At 46.3% G+C, this 19,287-nt stretch overlaps 1 protein-coding gene across 1 annotated transcript; it reads left to right on the top strand.

The window, feature by feature from the left end:
• The first annotated feature begins 612 nt into the window (after positions 1–612).
• On the top strand, positions 613–18,720 carry HSP90B1 (heat shock protein 90 beta family member 1). The gene is made up of 18 exons (XM_075551082.1): positions 613–777; positions 1,777–1,876; positions 2,517–2,658; positions 3,564–3,680; positions 5,431–5,762; positions 9,507–9,618; positions 10,016–10,135; positions 10,401–10,517; positions 12,652–12,789; positions 12,872–12,949; positions 13,041–13,106; positions 13,886–14,155; positions 14,404–14,649; positions 15,092–15,228; positions 17,177–17,255; positions 17,344–17,499; positions 18,013–18,123; positions 18,424–18,720. The coding sequence occupies exons 1-18, from the start codon at positions 729–731 to the stop codon at positions 18,451–18,453; spliced, it is 2,400 nt and encodes a 799-aa protein (XP_075407197.1). The 5' UTR covers positions 613–728; the 3' UTR covers positions 18,454–18,720.
• The last annotated feature ends 567 nt before the right edge of the window (positions 18,721–19,287 follow it).

Raw genomic sequence — 19,287 nt, 5'->3', positions numbered from 1 at the left:
CACGCAGGGGCCATAAACTACAGTTCCCAGCATGCATTACGCTCCACGCCCGGAACTGTAGTCTGTAGCCGCCGTATCTAAGAACGCTCGGGGTTGTCAACTTCTCACGTGTTTCTCTTTCTCGAGAAGCACTGCCGAGCACAAAGCTAAGCGCGGACCGCTGCGCTACACTCATTCCCAACGTAATTCCAAGCGCAGACAGGACCAGGAAAAAGAAAGCGTTGTCATGGATACCGTTTCCCTTGGTCACGAAACGCTGTCTAGGAACCGGAAGTAGTTTCCCTGCGACCTCTCAAAGGATGAAGGTGTTCTGCGATGACGTTGCCTGGGCGGTTTCCGTTAGAGGCCGAAGATTCCCAGGCAAAGGGGTGGCCCTGCGTGTGAGGGGCCCGCGGAGGCATTTGATTGGAGAAAAGCGGGTACGGATGACCAATAGGAAGGAGCCACGCTACGGGCATGGGACGCCGCACCTGGACAGCTCCGATTGGTGGGCAGCGGTCCCCCCCACGAGTCCTCATTGGGCGCACAAGGTGCGTGGTGCGGCGTGATTGGCGGGTTCGTGTTTCCCGTCCCCCGCCCGCGAGGAGTGGGGGTGAAAAGCGCCGGAGCGGCTCGGAGGCTAGTGGGCGGACCGCACGGTTTGAGGTGTGAGGACCTGAGCCTCGGGGTGGGGGTGGAGGCGGCTCCAGTGGTCAAAAGGGACTTGGGGATCTCACTCGCCGTGCGCCATGAAGGCCCTCTGGGTGCTGGGCCTGTGCTGCGTGCTGCTGACCTTCGGTGAGTGATCCGGGGAGCGGGTGCCCCCACTGCCGTAGCGCAGCCGCTTCTCGAAGGTTCTGGAGGCGTTGAACCTGGGAGGGGGGCCAGCCGAGACCGTGACGGGCCGAGGGCGCCAATCCCCTTTCCCGGGAAAATACTCGAGGAGTTTAATTGACTCTCTTCCAGCGGAAACAAAAAAGAGAACCTATTGGTTTAAATCCCCTGCCGATCTCGTAGTATCCGCGCTCAGCCTCCCGATGTGGGGCCTGGGCTCGCCTCTCTGGAACTTCGTCGCTCCGTGGAATATTTATTGGCCGGGCCCCGGAGGACTTTAGCCGTTCGCTGCGACCTTTGTCCAGCCGAGTTGGAGGACCCCCAGCTCCCGCGAGCGCACGCTTTCTTGATTCTGGACTCGGGAGCGCGGGGCCTTGGACCCGTCCCGGGGGAAGGGAATGTTAGCGTGTTTGATTGCGTTTTGCTAGAGAGAGATCCTTTTCTTTGCTTCTACCTGGCCTCTAGTGTCCCCCCACAGGGTGGCGGGGGGAGTGAGGGGTTTCGGTTCCCATCTCCCCAGAGGTTACACACCCCGTTTGTGTTCCGATTTGTGACAACGGAGGCCTGACTTTGGGCTTGGCCAGTTTGGAGCTCTTGGCCAGCGCGCAACACGTGTGGATGTAGAAGGGGCCTGGTATCACTTGCCAAATGGGGGCACGGTGTTTTTAAAATTTTACATGGGTTGGAGGATCAGAGGTTTAGAAGGTCTGGCTGCCCCCATATTTCACCGGGGGCGTCGCGGGGGGGGGGTGGGAAGGCCGGAGGCGGGGCTTGAAGCTCAGCATCCGAACTTGAATAAGAAACATGCTGACCTGGCTTTGCAGTTGAGTATTTAAACTAACCCAGTCTTTCCTTGCCACCGCCCCTGTTTGCCCACGGAATTTTGCCACTCATGCTACCCAAAGCCCCTTGGATCTTTCTCAAATTAACAATATTTCTTTCTGGTGTCGAATCTTCCCTCAGGGTCAGTCCAAGCAGATGACGTCGATGTGGAAGGTACCGTGGAGGAGGACCTGGGTAAAAGCAGAGAAGGCTCTAGGACGGATGATGAAGTAGTACAGAGGTTTGTGCTCCTCTGAAACAAGCCATATAAACCCTGTGACTTTGTCATAAACACTGGGGTACAGTACTGTTTGGTGGCAGGGATTCTCGAAGGGGACTAGATAAAGTAGTGTTTGTTGGTTAGTCCCAAATCAGAGAGAGAGAAAGCGTTAAGACCCTGGGTTTGAATGCCTAGACGCGGTCAGAGAACAAGTCGTAAGGATTGTATGCCTGTCTGTACCTATGTATGGCTCTATGTATATGTGTACTGAAGTGCCTCCTGATTCCCAGTATATCCATCATCACCTGCCTCCAGAAATGACTGATCAGAATTGAATTCCTTTGAGAATGCTCTTTGTTGATGATCTTGTGGGGTAGGAGCCCCACAAACATCCAAGGACCTCTTTAAAGACCTCCCCATTGGTTTTGTCCTCCCCTCAGTTTGTGTATTATACACCTAGGACTCTGCCTGTTGAGCAGTGGCTAGTTTTTACCTTTGCTCGGGCCTTGGCTTCTTGGCAGTGTGGTAGAATTTTATAAAGGTTCTCATTTTGGCCTCGTAACCCTTGGGACTGTCATCTAGTACTGCTGCGTGTCACAGCTGGGATGCTTTTGTAGGGAATTAAGCAAGTGACATTCGTTTATCAAACTGATTTCCTTAGAGAGGAAGAAGCAATTCAGTTGGATGGATTAAACGCCTCCCAAATAAGAGAACTTCGAGAGAAGTCTGAAAAGTTTGCTTTCCAAGCTGAAGTGAACAGAATGATGAAGCTTATCATCAACTCCCTGTATAAAAACAAAGAGGTAAGCTAGTCTTTCATCTCTGTCCATAGCACATGTGCCTGTACTCATAGTAAATACACTTTATCAGAATTCCACCAAATTAGTGAAGTTTAAATAACCCAATTTGAATAAGGATTGTTGCTAGATACATACCTGTTGGGGAGGTGATGGGAAATGTGTGACCCTTTTTCTCTACAAGGAGCCCTAGTGGCATAGTTGTTACATGTCGGGCTGCTAACCTGAAAGGTACCAGTTGGAAACCACCAGCTGCTCCACAGGTAAATGATGAGCTCTCTGCTCCCTGAGAAGTTGCAGTCTCAGACACTCACAGAGGCAGTTCTCTGCCCTCCAGGGTCACTCTGAGTCAGAAGTGACTTGTTGGAAGTGAGTGTGGTGTTTTGGTTTGTTGGCTTCCTTTCCAAATGACCCCTTGTGTATGTAATGGGTTACATGCACATTAGGTTGCTAACTGCCAGGTAAGCAGTTCGAACTCACCAGTCTTGCCATGGGAGAGAGATGAGACTGTCTTTTCCCATAAAGATGGCTAGTAGGGGAACCCCTAGGGAGTGGTTCTACTCTGCCCTGTAGATTCACCGGAAGTCAGAAAGGACTCGATGGTGGTGGCATAGTGTTCCTCTCCACATTATGTTCCTGCCTGCTAAGTAGTTGTTGGGTCTTGAGGATAGTCCCTCAAACTGAGCCTCACGTGTTACAGACATAAAGAGCCCTGGTAGGGGACCGTTGGGCCTTTTATCAGTATCCCTTGTAGCAGCCATGGTCCTTTTGTCTAAAGAGCTATAGCTCCTTTTACCAAGACAGTGCCAGAAGGAATAGCATGCCTTGGGTAAAGCAGAGAAAGTGAATTTGACATGTGATTCTTATGTGTCTTGAGGCTAACCTGTGTCCTAAATATGGTTTCCACTTAGATTTTCTTACGAGAGCTGATTTCAAATGCTTCCGATGCATTAGACAAGATAAGGCTAATATCCTTGACTGATGAAAATGCTCTGTCTGGAAATGAAGAACTAACAGTCAAAATCAAGGTGAGCGTTAAAACTTTTCCTTTTTTTTTTTTTTTATTATTAAAGGACTCCTTAGAGATAGGGAATCCAGACAGGCCAGGTTCAGCTACATGATGTTACAGTTACAACTCTCAGACATCAGAGGCTTCCATCAGGAGTCGACAGCTTTTGGTCTGTGGGCCCAGTCCATACTATACTGGTTCCTGTTTTGTTCCAATAAAGTATGGGGCTTTTTCCCCCATAAGCCTAAACATACTCTTTGTTTTTGTTTATTTATATTTAATTTTTGAAAATCATTCTACTGGGGGCTCGTACAATTCTTATCAAAATCCATACATAGATCCACTGTGTCAAGCACATTTGTACATTTGTTGCTATCATTATTTTCAAAACATTAGCTTTCTACTTGAGGTTTTGGTATCAGCTCCTCATTTTTCCCCCTTCCCTCCCCACTCCCTCTCCCTCATGAACCCTTGATAATTTATTATCTTGTCATATCTTACACTGCCCGTTTTCTCCCTTCACCCCCTTTTCTGTTGTCCTTCCCTCATGGAGGAGGTTATGTGTAGCTCCTTGTAATCTGTTCCTCCTTTCTACCCCACCTTCCCTCCACCCTCCCGGTATCGCTACTCTCAGCATTGGTCCTGAAGGGATCATCTTCTGTCCTGGATTCCCTGTGTTTCCAGTTCCTATCTGTCCAATAAAGTCTTACTGGAACAGAGGAGCCATCCATGCCCATCTGTTTATGGATTACTATGGGTCATGTTACAGGAGCCCTGATCATAATAGGTTACAGCATTGGACTGCAAGCTACAGTGTCAGCAGTTCAAAATCACCAGCTTATCCATGGAAAAAAGATGAGGCTTTCTACTCCTGGAAAGACTGGGTCTCAGCCCACAGGAGGAGCAGTTCTCCTCTGTCCTATCTGGTTGCTGTAGTTGGAGTGGACCGGTGGCAGTGAGCTTGGCTCGAGTGTTTGCGATGGGCTTCTCATGTGCTGGCATAGCAGAGTTGCTTCATACCTGAGAGTCCACAGAGCCTAAAATAGTCACAAGCTGGCTCTTGACAGAAACTGTTTGCCAACTCCTGGCTGAAAGCATCAACCAAAGGCTGCCCATGGCCTCTGTGCCCTGTCATCCTCACAACAGGAGCAGGCAGATTGAGCAGCTGCCATCTGGAGTGTAGCTGGTTGCCATGGTACAGAGAGCTCTGGAGGGTCTCACATTGATTAAAGGCTCCAGTCTGGAAGCAGCACTGATGACTCCCACTTGTGGCTCATTGGCCAGAACTAGTCATGTGACCTCACCCAAGTATAGCTGGCCCATGAGCAGTCCTGTGCTCCTGGAAAGCTGAGCGCCTCAATGTTGGTAGCAGTCCTTCAAGTTTGGGATCCCTTTGCTTTCTATCAGAGAAATGAGCAAGACATAACATTGTGGTGTGTGTGTTTTTCCCCCTCCTTTCTCTATATTGGCATCACTTCATAGCAAAGTGTCAAGCCTCAGAGTGCTGGTTTTTAAATTCTTGCAAAGTTTACCTGCACAGTTCAGGTGAAGCAAGAGTTTTTCATCTAATGAAAAATGCTTGTACTTTAAGGTGTGTACTTGCTGGACGTGTCATCCATTATTACGTAGAGAAAAATAGCTCCCTCTAACTTGTTGTGTGAGAATTGCTATAGTCCAACACCGATAACTTCTTAATTTCTTTGTAGCTCAGCAGTCACTTGGCGTCACATGGTAAGCAAGGGTAACGCCTGTCCTTGTCTTGATTTTAGTGTGACAAAGAGAGGAACCTGCTCCATGTCACAGACACAGGTGTAGGAATGACCAGGGAGGAGCTGGTGAAAAACCTTGGTACCATCGCCAAATCGGGGACCAGCGAGTTCTTAAACAGAATGACTGAGGTACAAGAAGATGGGCAGTCGACTTCCGAATTGATTGGCCAGTTTGGTGTCGGTTTTTACTCTGCCTTCCTCGTAGCAGATAAGGTTATTGTCACGTCTAAGCACAACAATGACACCCAGCACATCTGGGAATCCGACTCCAGTGAATTTTCTGTAATTGCCGACCCAAGAGGAAACACTCTGGGACGGGGAACCACAATTACGTGAGTATTAACTAACTTGTATGTGGGCTTCTAAATTTGAAGGAATCGTTTGGGAGGTGGGTTAGAGAGAATAGGTAAATTTAAGAGGCTTGAAGGAAGACCATAAGCACAGTTGGTGTTCTGCCTCTTGGGTTAGACATGGTAGTATTTGGACTGAGGACTCCTTTTAACCCTTTCGCTGTTTGGATGGATGACACAACCGATGCCCAGCAGATAAGCATCTCTTGATACTTGTCACACTGAAAATAGTGGGGCTTTTTGACACACACACACACACACACACACCCTTTTTTCAAACCGTTGAAGTTCTATTTCAGAGGTAACTTGCCCAGCTCTGTGTACAGTGCTCCAGTTCAGATTTTTCCCAACTTCCAGGGTTTTATAAGGAAAGAAGCAGCCTGTAGCTATTATTTTGACCAATTCATGCTAGAAGGTAACATGTCCTGTCTGCATTGCCACAGATGGTCCCCAGCTTAGGTCTAGTTTGGGATTTTTGATAACTTGTTATTAACATTCACATCTCCAAGTTTCATTGGGAATTATCAGTTACTAATAGTTATGTCTTAGTGCCTTCTGCTTAGCACGCCTGCTGGAGGTTAGAGAACTAGAGATAGATCAGATTTCTTAGGTAGAAAAAGAGAAAACCGATGCTCCAGAGAGTTTGAATGTTTTAGGATGGAAAAAGAAAAGGGAGGAGTTATCTGGCACCAGAACAGATGTGTCCAAGTAGCATGGATGTTTGGTCAGTAAATGCCGTTGATGGGATTTGGGTACCTGTTGCAGTGGTAAGCGTTTAGGACTGCAGTGAAGGATAAAGACAGCGAATGTAATTGCTGCTTTACTGGCTTCGGATTAGCGAGAACACTGAAATAATAGCAGACTGAGGGGTGCCAGAGAAGAAGCTAAGGGACACTGTTGGTGTCCGTCAGGAAAAGGATTAGAAAATCCTTTGAGACTAGCGATAGTTAGGTGAGAACCTGGAAGGAAACACAGTCAAACAAGCAAGAATCGCATACAGCAAGAACAAGTGTTTGAAATTCCAGGGGATACTTGTGGCCAGAGGAAATAGACACAGAGGTGGGGGGTGAGGGGTTGCTGTGATCAAGAACTTGGCCTATGTGACCTCATCTTATTGAAATCAATAAAATAGAAGGATGCTTTCAACCAACTCAGTGCCCACTTCCCCCTTCTCTTCCCACCTCTGAATGAGCTGCTGCTTGTATCCTTCGCAGGGCAGCTGTGAGAGGTGATGGAAACGATAGAGCGCGCTTGACATCCTGTATTGTTACTTCCCCTGCAACACCAGCGGTGTTCTACTTTGTGTCCCTGAAGTTGTCCATGTGCTTTGATCTGCTGCCCAGGGACAAGCATAAATAGCCCCTTCCCAGACCTCTTCAAGGCGGGAGGCGAGGGTCTCTGTCAGTGCAGGGGCTCTGCTCTCTTCTCCCGGCTCTGGACAGCTGAGCTCCTTGAAAAGGCCTACACTTTGCCGCTGCTTTTATCTCTAGTCATACCTTGTTTTGGCTTTAAACGGTCAGCTTAAAAGATGGAATTATGTGGGAAATAGTGTACTGAATGATGAGTTTTTTCAGTCTGTGTATATTAACAAGTGAGCAGCAGGATGCCCACCTCCCAAGCACAGGAGACGTTTGAGATTTGATTCTCGGCCAGCGCACTTCTTGCGCAGCCACTGCCCATGTGTCCCTGGAGGCTTGCGTGTTGCCATGGTGCTGGACAGCTTTCAGCAGCGCTTCCAGACTGAGAAACTAAGAGGGGAGCCCTGGCAGTCAGCGTCTGCAAATCAGCTGTTGAAGACCTTAGGGTCCACAGCATTCCTAACCCCAGAAGGCTCAGGACTGGGCAGCAATTCTTTCCATGGTCATGGGCAGGGCTGGGAACTCCAGGAAACTCACAGCAACTGCGCACTCACTGAAACCTCTTTTTTCCTTCATTGCCACCAGCTGCTCCTCAGGGAGAAAGACGAGACTTTCTACTCCATTAGAGTCTGGGAAACCCAAGGGCACCTCTTCTCTGCCCTGTAGCGGCTCTATGAGCCAGAAAGGCCTCAATGATACTCTCTAAGCCACCTATAGACCTTTTCTCGTTCTCTTGACTTCCTCCAGCGAGCTTGCTCACTGCCATGGTCTTAGGCCTGATCTCTGTGTTGTCATATGGTAGCAAACTTAGTCTCAGAAATGCAGCTTAGTAAAATATTCCAGGCTTGGTCTCTGTCCTTTCACAGCTCTTGCTCATGTGGCTTGGGTGTAGCCATAAACAGTTCACAGAGAGGTAAAGCTGGGTCTCAGTGAGACAACTTAAGGGTTCTGTAAGAAGTCTTGTTGCCCATTTGTTTAGATTTGACTTAGTGAACTCCCTGGTCCTGTATCTTAACTACTTCTACCAAGATGTCTAAGCAGCAGTTTAATCATTCCGTCTACACCTACATCACTGGAATGGATGCTCTGAGACCAGACATACTCTGGCCTGTATGACCCTGGCCCATAACTTGTTTACATGTGGGCATGTACAGGGGCCAGGAGAAGCCCAGGCATGCGTCAGTGCCCTGGTTATTGGGGGCCCAAGCATCCCGGTGGAGCAGTAATGCATGCGTGCGTGTGGGGATTTTTTCAGCTGAGTGGGAGAGGGCTTTACAGAAGGGAGGAGAAGAATGCTACATTTATCAGTGTTTTTCAAGCCATTGTTCAGTAGAATGTTCTGTGAATGGTGGAAATGTTATATATCTGCTGTCTGAGACAGCTGCCGCTCAGCACATGGGAATGAGTGCTTTAAATGTGCCAGTGTGGCTGTTGATTTGAATTTTAATTTATTTAAATGGGAAAAGTCACTAGCCTTTGGATAGTGCAGGTATAAAGCATTTAGACTAACTTTTAGAATTTGTATTCAACAATTTATATATATTTTGCTTCAGTTCATCCATTTAAATCCCCTTCGTTTACCCCACCTGTCTTTCCTTTTTCTATCCCTCATCCTTTTCTTAACTCTGAACTTTGGTCTGCCCTTTGATCTTCAATAGTTGATTACTCAGTTCTAGAGCTAAAAGGTGGATAAAGGGCCACAATCTGGGGGTTCCACCAGTCTGACCATTAAGCCTGTTCTGCTGTAGGATTTTGAGTTCTTTTCCACAGTTTTTTCCATTTATTCAGGACCTTTTAAAATCCATTGGGGGTAGTTGTAGTGGGGCACCACCTAGTTCTGCCGGTCTTGAAGTGATGGAGATTTAGTCTGCATTATTCATTAGAACTCGGACTAATTGTTTCCATGTGTCTTCGAATTCATTGCTCATCTGGATGCTGAGAAACCAATATTGGAAGCTTAACTTTCTGGGTATTTTTAAGGAGCATATTTTTTATTAATTAAAATAGCCACCTACAATAATTGCCATTTGATTTCGCCCCCAGTACAGAGTCGAAGCTGTAATCTCATTTGTCTCCAGTGCTTTCTCGCTGTGAGCGATCTTCAGATTTCAGGTCCTTAAACATATTCTGATGGTGGAGAACCTTTTTATCTTCTATTTGGAACTAAGGACGTTGTGCCTGAGCAAATGCAAGGAAGAGTCTTTCCTTTTCGCTTACCCATATTTGTTGTGTTCAGCTTAAAAATTCTTACTGATAATAATGAAAGAGTTCTTAGAGTATATATTGTTTGGGCTTTATTTAGATAAGTTTTTCATCAAATCTTCTAAACTGTGGGTATTCCTCTTTAAATGTCTTGCATTCTTTGCAGCCTTGTTCTCAAAGAAGAAGCATCTGATTACCTTGAATTGGATACGATTAAAAATCTCGTCAGAAAGTATTCACAGTTCATAAACTTTCCCATTTATGTGTGGAGCAGCAAGGTACGTCTGTTTGATACACTGGGTGTGTGACCTTGGCACATACCTAAGGTTGTGCCTGAGGAATGATTAGGACACCTGTCTTAATAGAAGAGCCTTGACACTGCGGTCCGGGTGATTAAAGCCCTCAGCTGCTGAACAAAAGGTTGGCAATTCGAACCCACTAACTGCCATCTGCTTCTGCCAAGATTTGCAGCATTTAGAAGCCCCTTGGGACAGTTCTACTCTGTCCGGTGTCACTATGAGGCAGCGTCAGCTCAGTGCCACTTACTGAAGGCTAAATGGGAGTACTTTGAGGGTTTCCTGAGTGGTTGTAAGGGGAGAGTTGTAATTGTACTTCATATTCTGTTGATGAGATTAGAATTATTAAACATGTGAGTTTAACTTTCAACTTCAACAGACTGAAACTGTGGAGGAGCCTATGGAAGAAGAAGAATCCGCCAAAGAGGAAAAGGAAGAATCGGATGATGAAGCTGCAGTAGAAGAAGAAGAAGAAGACAAGAAGCCTAAAACTAAAAAGGTGAGTGTAGCTTGTCACACACGCATGATGTGGCTTGTACTAAGCTTCTGTCATTAATGTGTAAAGGTCTGCTTGGTAAACGATGGCCGTTTCCAGTGCTGAGAGAAGCACGCGGCGCTGACATGTGGATCCTGTTGGCAGTGACCAGACTAGCCTTGGCAGCCTCTAGCTGCTCCACCTATGCCTCTGAAATGCGCTGGTTACATTACAGCTAGTGTCACTGCTAATGAAATGGGCTGACACTGACAAAGACTGCTCATTCCAGGTTGAAAAAACTGTCTGGGATTGGGAACTTATGAATGACATCAAACCAATATGGCAGCGGCCCTCAAAAGACGTGGAGGAGGATGAATACAAAGCCTTCTACAAGTCATTTTCAAAGGTAATGTTCTGACCCTGGCGTTGCTTGTAATGAGGACACAGACTTGCCCTGCTGGTGTAAGTTGACTGTAGCCGAAAAGCGTGGATGGGGGTGCCCCAGATGGCTTTTCGCCATGAGCGAGCCACGCGGCCAACTGCAACTTGTCTAGCCTCTGGGCTGTGGCTGAAATGATCAAGGGTTCAAAGAATTCTTAAATTATTAACCTATTCAAGCTCGCATTTGTATATTAAGTAGTGTGTATTTAGGTTTTATGGGGATGGGGGTAGAGTCTCTTGTTTGTGTTATGAAATTATTACGTTTCACCAGAACTTTGAAGTCTCACTAGTGATAGTCTTGATGAGTAATAGGGTTCCAAGGCGCATTATTTCATGGAAATTGAATTACGATGCTCATCATTGTTTCTGAATTACGATGGCCAAGAAATCAATAGGCTTTGGGCTGCCCACCACAAGGTCAGTGGTTCCCACCCCCGATCCGCTCCTCTGGACCATGCTGAGGCTGTCTGCTCCCATAAAGATTTATAGTCTCGGGAACCCTACGTCAGGGTAGCTCCGAGTGGGAGGCAACTCAGTCGTGGTGATGAGGGAGCACATGATGTTAGAATCGATGCTAACAATGTATTGACGGAACTGATGGTTTTATTTTTTTCTATATTTGAAATGAACCTGTAAGTCATTAAAGACTTAGAAGTCCACTTGTTTCCTTTTTCTTCCTTTTTTAGCCACTCAGACTAGTATTTAGATCTGAGGGACAGTAGAACAGTTTTATTATGCCAGTTTCAGTACAGTTGGTTTTCTTCATAATCCTATGTGTGTGGTTATTTTTAAGTCTACTTTTTTGTGCGTCTGCAGGGAAACTGCTTTTTAAAAATCATTTAATTGGGGCACTTACAACTCTTAGAACAAGCCATACATTGGAGTCTAGGCGTCACCGGATTGCCAAAGGGACTGACGAACCACCTAGCTGTTTGCTTTTCACCACAAGACCCATAAAACCTGGCATCATGTTTCTGAATGGCCTTTAATGTGATCTTTAATGGGCTTGTTTACAACATCAAACACTCCTTTTGGGAAGTTAGACCTAAAGATAATTACTAAGTCTGGTTCCCGTGCCATTTTACTGGTCCTTTCCAAAACTAACATGGTTCAAGGTCATTTCACCTTGATGTTTCCCCGGATGTAACATTGTATAAAACAGAACGTGTCAACGGTCTTAGCAGGGCTACATGATGTCTCCGTACTTATACTCTTGGATTCCTTCTGATCGGTTACTTAGTGAGCCTACCCTATGTTTGCTTCCATGCTTCCATTCCCATGAGTTTTTGAGTACTAGCATTTATAAATTGGCTTTCATCTAGAAATAGCAACAACATAGCCATTTAAGTTTACAGTTCACCATTTTAAAAGTTAGATGGGTGAAGAAACTAGCTTTAATATTATAACTAATTTAACCCTAAATGCTCATAATGTTTGAACATGTGGCCAACATAAAAAGTGCAGGGAAAACAAAACCCACTGACGTCAAGTCTGTTCTGCGCTGATGTCTCGTATTTGGTGTGCTGTCTGTCTGCACACTGATGTCTTTTGATCCCAACAGTACAACTGAGTTCAAGCCAGGGGCGTTTGTTGCAGTGCTCAGTAGCCATATGTGGGTACAATAATGGCTACTGCAAGTCTAAGGAGTTTTTATCTCTGTTTGGCAGCTGTTTACATAGTTCTATGTATTCACTGTTGGGAGCCTTGGTGGTGTAGTGGGTTACAAGTTGGGCTGCTACCTGTAAGATCAGTGGTTGAAAACAGCTTGTAGTGTAAGCGAAAGGTGAGGTTTTTCTCCCATATTTACAGCCACAGAGGTACTTCTGCTGTGCTCGGTAGGGTGGGGTTGACTATTTACTTAGACAAAATGTAGACCCATCATCCATTCTTCTCCTTGTTAGGAATGGACTCCTACTATTAACCGTCCTTATTAGAACAACTATCTAGCCTTTTGATTTCTTCACGTTGTGGCACCCGCCCACTTTTTTTTTGTAAGAACTTTTCATTCAACTTTTCATTCAACTACCTGTGAATAGATGTTTAGCCTTTGCAGCTTTTCCTTGTGCTTTCTGAATGACCAACATGCCCATTTCCCCTAGGAGAGTGATGACCCGATGGCCTATATCCACTTCACAGCTGAAGGGGAAGTCACCTTCAAGTCCATCTTGTTCGTGCCCACTTCTGCTCCGCGGGGTCTGTTTGACGAGTATGGGTCCAAGAAAAGTGACTACATCAAGGTGACTTTCTCAGTTGTGTCCACTGAGTCTGACACATGCCAGGTCTCATTTCCCACAAAGTGACAGTTCCCTCTCCTTTCAGCTGTACGTGCGCCGAGTGTTCATCACGGACGACTTCCATGACATGATGCCCAAGTACCTTAACTTTGTCAAGGGTGTTGTAAGTTTCTGCAGCCTGGCTGGGGGTTGTTGTGGGTGAGGGGTTCTGCGGTGTACTTGTTGCTTATTGAACTTCCGGTTGCTCTCCGAAGGTGGACTCAGATGACCTCCCGTTGAATGTTTCCCGCGAGACCCTTCAGCAACATAAGTTGCTTAAAGTAAGTGCCTGGGGAAAGGACAGGCTGCTTTGCTCCTGATTGGGGTTGAGAAGGGCAAGCCCTGTTAGTGACCAGATTGTCTGGGCCTTGGTTGTTCAGATAAGAAACTTGATTTTTCTCAGATGATACTGAGAAACTGGTTCTTATCTCCCATCCCCCATGAATTATTACACAAATTATTTTCAAACATAGAAGAATTGAAAGAACTGGTAAACACTGTGTGTCTGTGTGGTTCCTGACTAACATTTTGCCAGGTGGCTTTCTTACCGAGCCATCCATTTTTCAAACCTTTTATTTCTTTTTAAAAGTAAATATTTTTTCCAGACTCCATAATGAGAAGACATTGGTATTTAAATTTAAAATTTTGAAATATTTCAAACTTAAAATATTGAAAATAGTTAGGTCCTAGAGAGAATCGAGAGCATCGAGCACAACAGATCTGTGACTGGCGTTTTGCTGTGGGGTCATTGCAACAGCACAGGCTCTGGGGGCTCCAATGGTGATGTGTTTAACCATGAGCCCAGTGGTCAGTGGTTTGGGCCCACCAGAGCCCCCAGTGTCATGCTTGCACATTGGCTAGTTAGTGAAGGTCACAGCTTGAAGAAGCAGGTCTCTGCGCCCTAGGTGGCAGTGGGGTTGCTCCATTGTTGCCCAGCTCCCCAGGCAAAGCGGCAACACTGCCTTCTCTGTGTCTGTACTCCGCCCTTTCTGCCCCGATAGCTTCCTTAATGTAGATTCTCAAATATACTTGAGACCCTTCTTCTCTCTCATCATTTTAGGTCATTAGAAAGAAGCTTGTCCGTAAAACTCTGGATATGATCAAGAAGATTGCTGATGAGAAATACAATGATACTTTCTGGAAAGAATTTGGCACCAACATCAAGCTGGGTGTGATTGAAGACCACTCGAATCGAACACGTCTTGCCAAACTTCTTCGATTCCAGTCTTCTCATCATGAAACCGACATTACCAGTCTAGACCAGTATGTGGAAAGAATGAAGGAGAAGCAGGACAAAATCTACTTTATGGCTGGGTCCAGCCGAAAGGAGGTGAGCAGCTCAGGCGCCAAAATCCTGAGAATGCAGCTCGAGATTTTCCTGAAAAGGGGAACATGGAAAGGCCGATTCTGACGGGAGGTCGTCAGAGCGCTGGCCAGTCATTGATAGGAAAGTCATTTGGTGCCTCTGCCTGCGCAGCAATTCCTCTGTAGCATGGGGTGCTTGATAAGACACTTGTCAGGTGAGCAACTCTGCCAGCGCTGGGCTGGAAAGACTGATTATTCCCCTTCATTTTGTAGGCTGAATCCTCACCGTTCGTCGAACGACTTCTGAAAAAAGGCTATGAAGTGATATATCTCACAGAACCCGTGGACGAGTACTGCATTCAGGCCCTCCCCGAGTTTGACGGGAAGAGATTCCAGAATGTCGCCAAGGAAGGAATCAAGTTTGACGAAAGTGAGAAGACTAAGGAGACCCGTGAAGCAGTCGAGAAAGAGTTCGAGCCGCTGCTCACCTGGATGAAAGACAAAGCCCTCAAGGACAAGGTATTCTAGCAGTCTGCCACCTGCCTCTGGGCTGCGTTTGGTTTGCCAACACATTAAACTTTGTTCCTCGATCATGGATTATTATGTAACCATCGACAATGATTTTAAAAAAGGTTTTTTAACTATTGAGAGAAGAACCTTAAAATGTGTGAAGGGAAAGAACTGCAAGGATGGTAGTAGTGGTTGTTCCGTACCTGGGGAGTGTTTAGCTTTGAGAAGTGAGCTTTTTCTATAGTTTTACGCTACATAATTTTTTGAAGTTAATTTTGAGTTGAAATTTAGGTATTTTTATTTCTGACTGAAAGATTAATGTCTCTTAGGAATTCCTAAGCCTGAAGGAAAGGTTCATTTATGGTGTGAAGTGATGGATCCTAAAAAGTTGAAATAAAATGACATTAGTGGCCCATCTGTGTCTTTGACATTGGCTTTCTTTTGTCCTAAGATTGAGAAGGCTGTGGTGTCTCAGCGCCTGACCGAGTCTCCGTGTGCACTCGTGGCCAGCCAGTACGGCTGGTCCGGCAACATGGAGAGGATCATGAAGGCCCAGGCCTACCAGACGGGCAAGGACATCTCGACCAAGTAAGCACCCTGCGCAGGACCCCTGTCGGCCCGGCCTTCCTGGGGGACGGGCACCAGCTCTGCTCACATGGGGGTTTGCTGCTTTGAGTCTAACGTATGTGAGGCACAGACAACAAATTGGCAACGGGATTCTTGCTGCATTGATAGAAAGGAATTTGGGCGCTTAATATACTGTTTTGTAGTATTTTATATTCAGACGGATTTTATGACTGTTAAGCATTCTGTTTATTTTTGCATGGTTGATACTATTGGATCTTGTCTCTGAACTTTGTTATAGTAAGGTACCTGTCTCACATGGATCAGATTCTTTATGAAATTTCTCATAAAATAAAGGGTAGAAGGGGCCAGCATTTTGCACTCAAGGGCTGGTGGTAACGGGGTCACTCTTGGCCTGTTTTCATGGGCTTATAGATTGTATGCGCAGCCTTGGAGTTGACTTACCCCTCCCGTATGCTCTCTTTCTCCACTCAGAGTATTTCCTCTCCTCTTTGCTACCTGCACATACTTTTTTTCCATGGTCTACGTTAAAAATTTTCTTAAAACCCACTCTCAGAAATAAAGTTTCTTGGTTCTGAAACTCAGTTCCAAAATACTGTACACACACACATTTTTATCATTAATCTCTGGTTTGCTATGTAATGTTTATACTATCACACAGTAAAACGTTTTTGTTTAGATGTTGTCCCCTGGTGGGAAAAGAACAGTAATCTGTCCTAGACCTCCGAGTGCCTTCATGTGGTGTCCAGGTACTAAGTGTCCACTAACTACCAATTTCCTGAACTGATTGCATATCCTATTGTGTCCACACCCTGGTGGTTAAAGTGGACGTAGCTCTCAGACTCATTGAGACAGCAAAGCACGTCAGTCTTACAAGCTCTCAGATTGCTCAGGTAGCGCTGTCAACCATAAAGATTTCCAGTGACTGCGTCAGAGCTGACATCCTGACGGTGGGTTTGGTGTTTGGTGTGTAGCTAAGAACAGGAGACCTGGTGGCACAGTGGGTAAGCTCTTGCTGCTAACCAAAAGGTCAACAGTTTGAACCCACCAGTCACTCTGCAGTAGATGTGGCAATAAGATACCCTGGGGGGGGGGGCAATTGTCCTCTGTTCTAGAGGGTCGCTGTGAGCTGAAATTTGATTCACCAGCCCTGGGTAGAGGGAGCTGTGGACTGCCTTGCTCTCCCTTGGGAGCTGGAGTTTGCAATCAAGGCTAGTGATTTTGCAGCTGGGGTGGGGGTGGGGTTTGCACGCAGCTGAGCTCCAGGAACACCATCCTAGGGGCGGGGCCCCGGTGTGTCTTAGGAGGCAACCATGGAGCCACACTCCAAGGGATCCAGAGACTTCAGACCCAGGGCTAGGAGACTGAGCTGCGACTAAGCGAGGGATGGGCGACATAGTGAGTCATCCCCTCAGCAAAGGCACTGGAGATGTCAGTGAGTTAAATACTCCCCTTTGATGCATTTTGTTCATCTCCCCTTAGAGAGGAAAATGCCAGATGTCGAAATCAATAAACTCTTTTTCCCTAGAGGTATTCTCTGCATAATATTCTATTACAAAAGTTTAGTAATAGGAAAGGTAAGGGCATAGACCTTTAGAACATGCATGTTTTGTTTTGTTTTTTAATTATTTTTCAATCATTTTATTGGGGGCTCATACAACTATATCACCATATATACATCAACTGTGTCAAGCACATTTGCACATTCGTTACCCTCATCATTCTCAAAACATTTGCTCTCCACTTAAGCCCCTGGCATCAGGTATCCCTCCCTCATGAACCCTTGGTAATTTATAAATCATTATTTTGTCATATCTTGCCCTATCCGATGTCTCCCTTCACCCACTTTTCTGTTGTCCGTCCCCCAGGGAGGAGGTCACATGTAGATCCTTGTAATTGTTCCCCTCTCGAACATGCGTGTTTTTAATGTTCTTTTTTCCTCTCTTCACAGTTACTATGCCAGTCAGAAGAAAACATTGGAAATTAACCCCAGACACCCGCTGATCAGAACCCTGCTCCGGCGGGTACAGGTGAGGGCTGCCACGGCCACCCCCCGATTTCAGGGTGTCTTTGGGATGTGTTTTTCGTGACCATTTAGTGTGGCTTCTCCCCCTGCAGGAAGACGAAAATGACCAGACGGTGTCCGACCTTGCTGTGGTTTTGTACGAAACGGCTACGCTGCGGTCGGGGTATCTCTTACCAGACACGAAAGCCTATGGAGAGAGGATAGAAAGAATGCTTCGCCTCAGTCTAAACATTGACCCTGACGCAAAGGTTGGTGACTTTGGTCTCCTTCACTTAAGTGATGTTCTCTTGCTTTTTTTCTAAAGCCCCAAGAAATGTGGCTAACTTCTACTTTTTGAAATAATTTTATGAATGCTTGAATCCCCACAGTTCCAAGCACTGAGCTTTAATTAACATGAGAGTCCCCTTTTGTGTCCTGGCTGTAAACTAAATTTACCGAAAGGACTGTTCTGCCATTCCGAAGTTAATTAGGCTCTTAAACATTTAAATCATAGGTTCCCAAACTTTATTGGCTTACCACCCCCCTTTCAGAAAGAAAAAAAAAGCTCAGTGGTCCCCCCCACCCCCACCACCCCCCGGCAATGAAGAACTTTTATACTGGAGCCCCTAGCCCAGGGCACAGTGTGAGAATCTGTTTCTGCAGCCCCTGGATTGTTTCAGCGAGCACATGGTGGGGTGGGGGCAGGGCAGTCACACCCACTTTGGGAAACAAGACTGCAGGTATTGGGAGCTGATGAATATTTCCTGGGTTTTGTCCACAAGGTGGAGGAAGAACCCGAAGAAGAGCCTGAAGACGCAACAGACGACACTACGGAAGACGCAGAGCAAGACGATGATGAAGAAATGGACGAAGATGAACAAGAAACAGAAAAGGTATAACCAATCAGGTTTATTCCCACTTGCCAAACGCTGCCAGCAACTCGTAGTGTCTGATGTTTCGGCAGCCCACGATGTTTGTTTCATTCCTTACATCTGCTGTTTGCTTGTTCATTATCAAGGGCCATTGCTCTGTTGGGTCTTCAGTTCCCAGGCAGATAAACGTGGTAACATTCTGGAATACCCAGAAATCAGCTGGGCCCCTTAGAGTTACGGTTTCCGTGTGGGAACCCTCAGGAAGTGCTGGTTTGCTGTGCCCGGCTTGTGATGCCGTCTGTCTGGTCTTTGTCTCCACAGCTATCAACAGCTGAAAGAGATGAATTGTAACAAGACTCTTCACCGCTGGGATTCTGAGTGGAGAGAGAATGTGAAGTTTAAGTCATTTCTTTTGGGAGAGACTTGTTTTGGATGCTCCCCCCGCCCCCTTCTCCCCTGCACTGTAAACTGTTGGGATTATGGGTCACAGGAAGAAGTGGGTTTTTTTAGTTAAAATTTTTTTTAACATTCCTCATGAATGTAAATTTGTACTATTTAACTGACTATTCTTGGTGTAAAATCTTGTCATGTGTATAAAAATAAAAACGTTCCCAGGTACCATGTGCTGTGCCTGTGATTTCGCACCCATTGTGCAGGGTCAGATGGATACTGCCCATGCTTAACAGGTAGGCCTGTGCTTTCAGCCCCCCCCCCCCCCAGCTCTTTATTGTGACATTATGGGGGCGGTGTTTTTCATCAGAGCTACTTGGAAACGGAAAACGCATAGAAGAGGCAACTTCGCTCAGAGAATTCAGATACTGCATATGCTCATGTATATGCCGAGTTTTTCAGCACATTTTTAATGCAGGTTTTGTGGTAAATTAGGTGCCTTGGCTGATATTCGGGTCAGCTTATACTCAAGTTTATAGGTACTTGCCGTCCCAAGGGTGACAGAACATAATCATCTTGCCTTTCAGGCTGGTGGGGTGACAGGTTTGGGCGGGGAGAAGGGGAAACGCCTAAAGACTTTGCTGACAATGTGATGAGAAGAGCACTTAGCCAGACCCCCCCCCCACCCCGGGCGAGCACAATTGGTGGGCCTACCCAGTGCTCACAAGTCAAGGTGGTAAAAACGGGGAGGGTGAGGGAAGCAGACCAGAGCTCAGGGTGATGTGCCGAGTGTGA

Source organism: Tenrec ecaudatus, chromosome 6, assembly GCF_050624435.1.
Source record: "Tenrec ecaudatus isolate mTenEca1 chromosome 6, mTenEca1.hap1, whole genome shotgun sequence".
In the NCBI taxonomy this organism is placed as follows: domain Eukaryota; kingdom Metazoa; phylum Chordata; class Mammalia; order Afrosoricida; family Tenrecidae; genus Tenrec; species Tenrec ecaudatus.
This window is presented reverse-complemented; position numbering and strand designations above follow the sequence as displayed.

Excerpts from the sequence above, each read along its gene's own strand:
- HSP90B1 (XM_075551082.1), top strand. The coding sequence starts at position 729 with ATGAAGGCCCTCTGGGTGCTGGGCCTGTGCTGCGTGCTGCTGACCTTC. Across the intron at positions 5,763-9,506 it reads GGACGGGGAACCACAATTAC|CCTTGTTCTCAAAGAAGAAG; the intron begins GTGAGTATTAAC and ends CATTCTTTGCAG. Across the intron at positions 9,619-10,015 it reads TTTATGTGTGGAGCAGCAAG|ACTGAAACTGTGGAGGAGCC; the intron begins GTACGTCTGTTT and ends CAACTTCAACAG.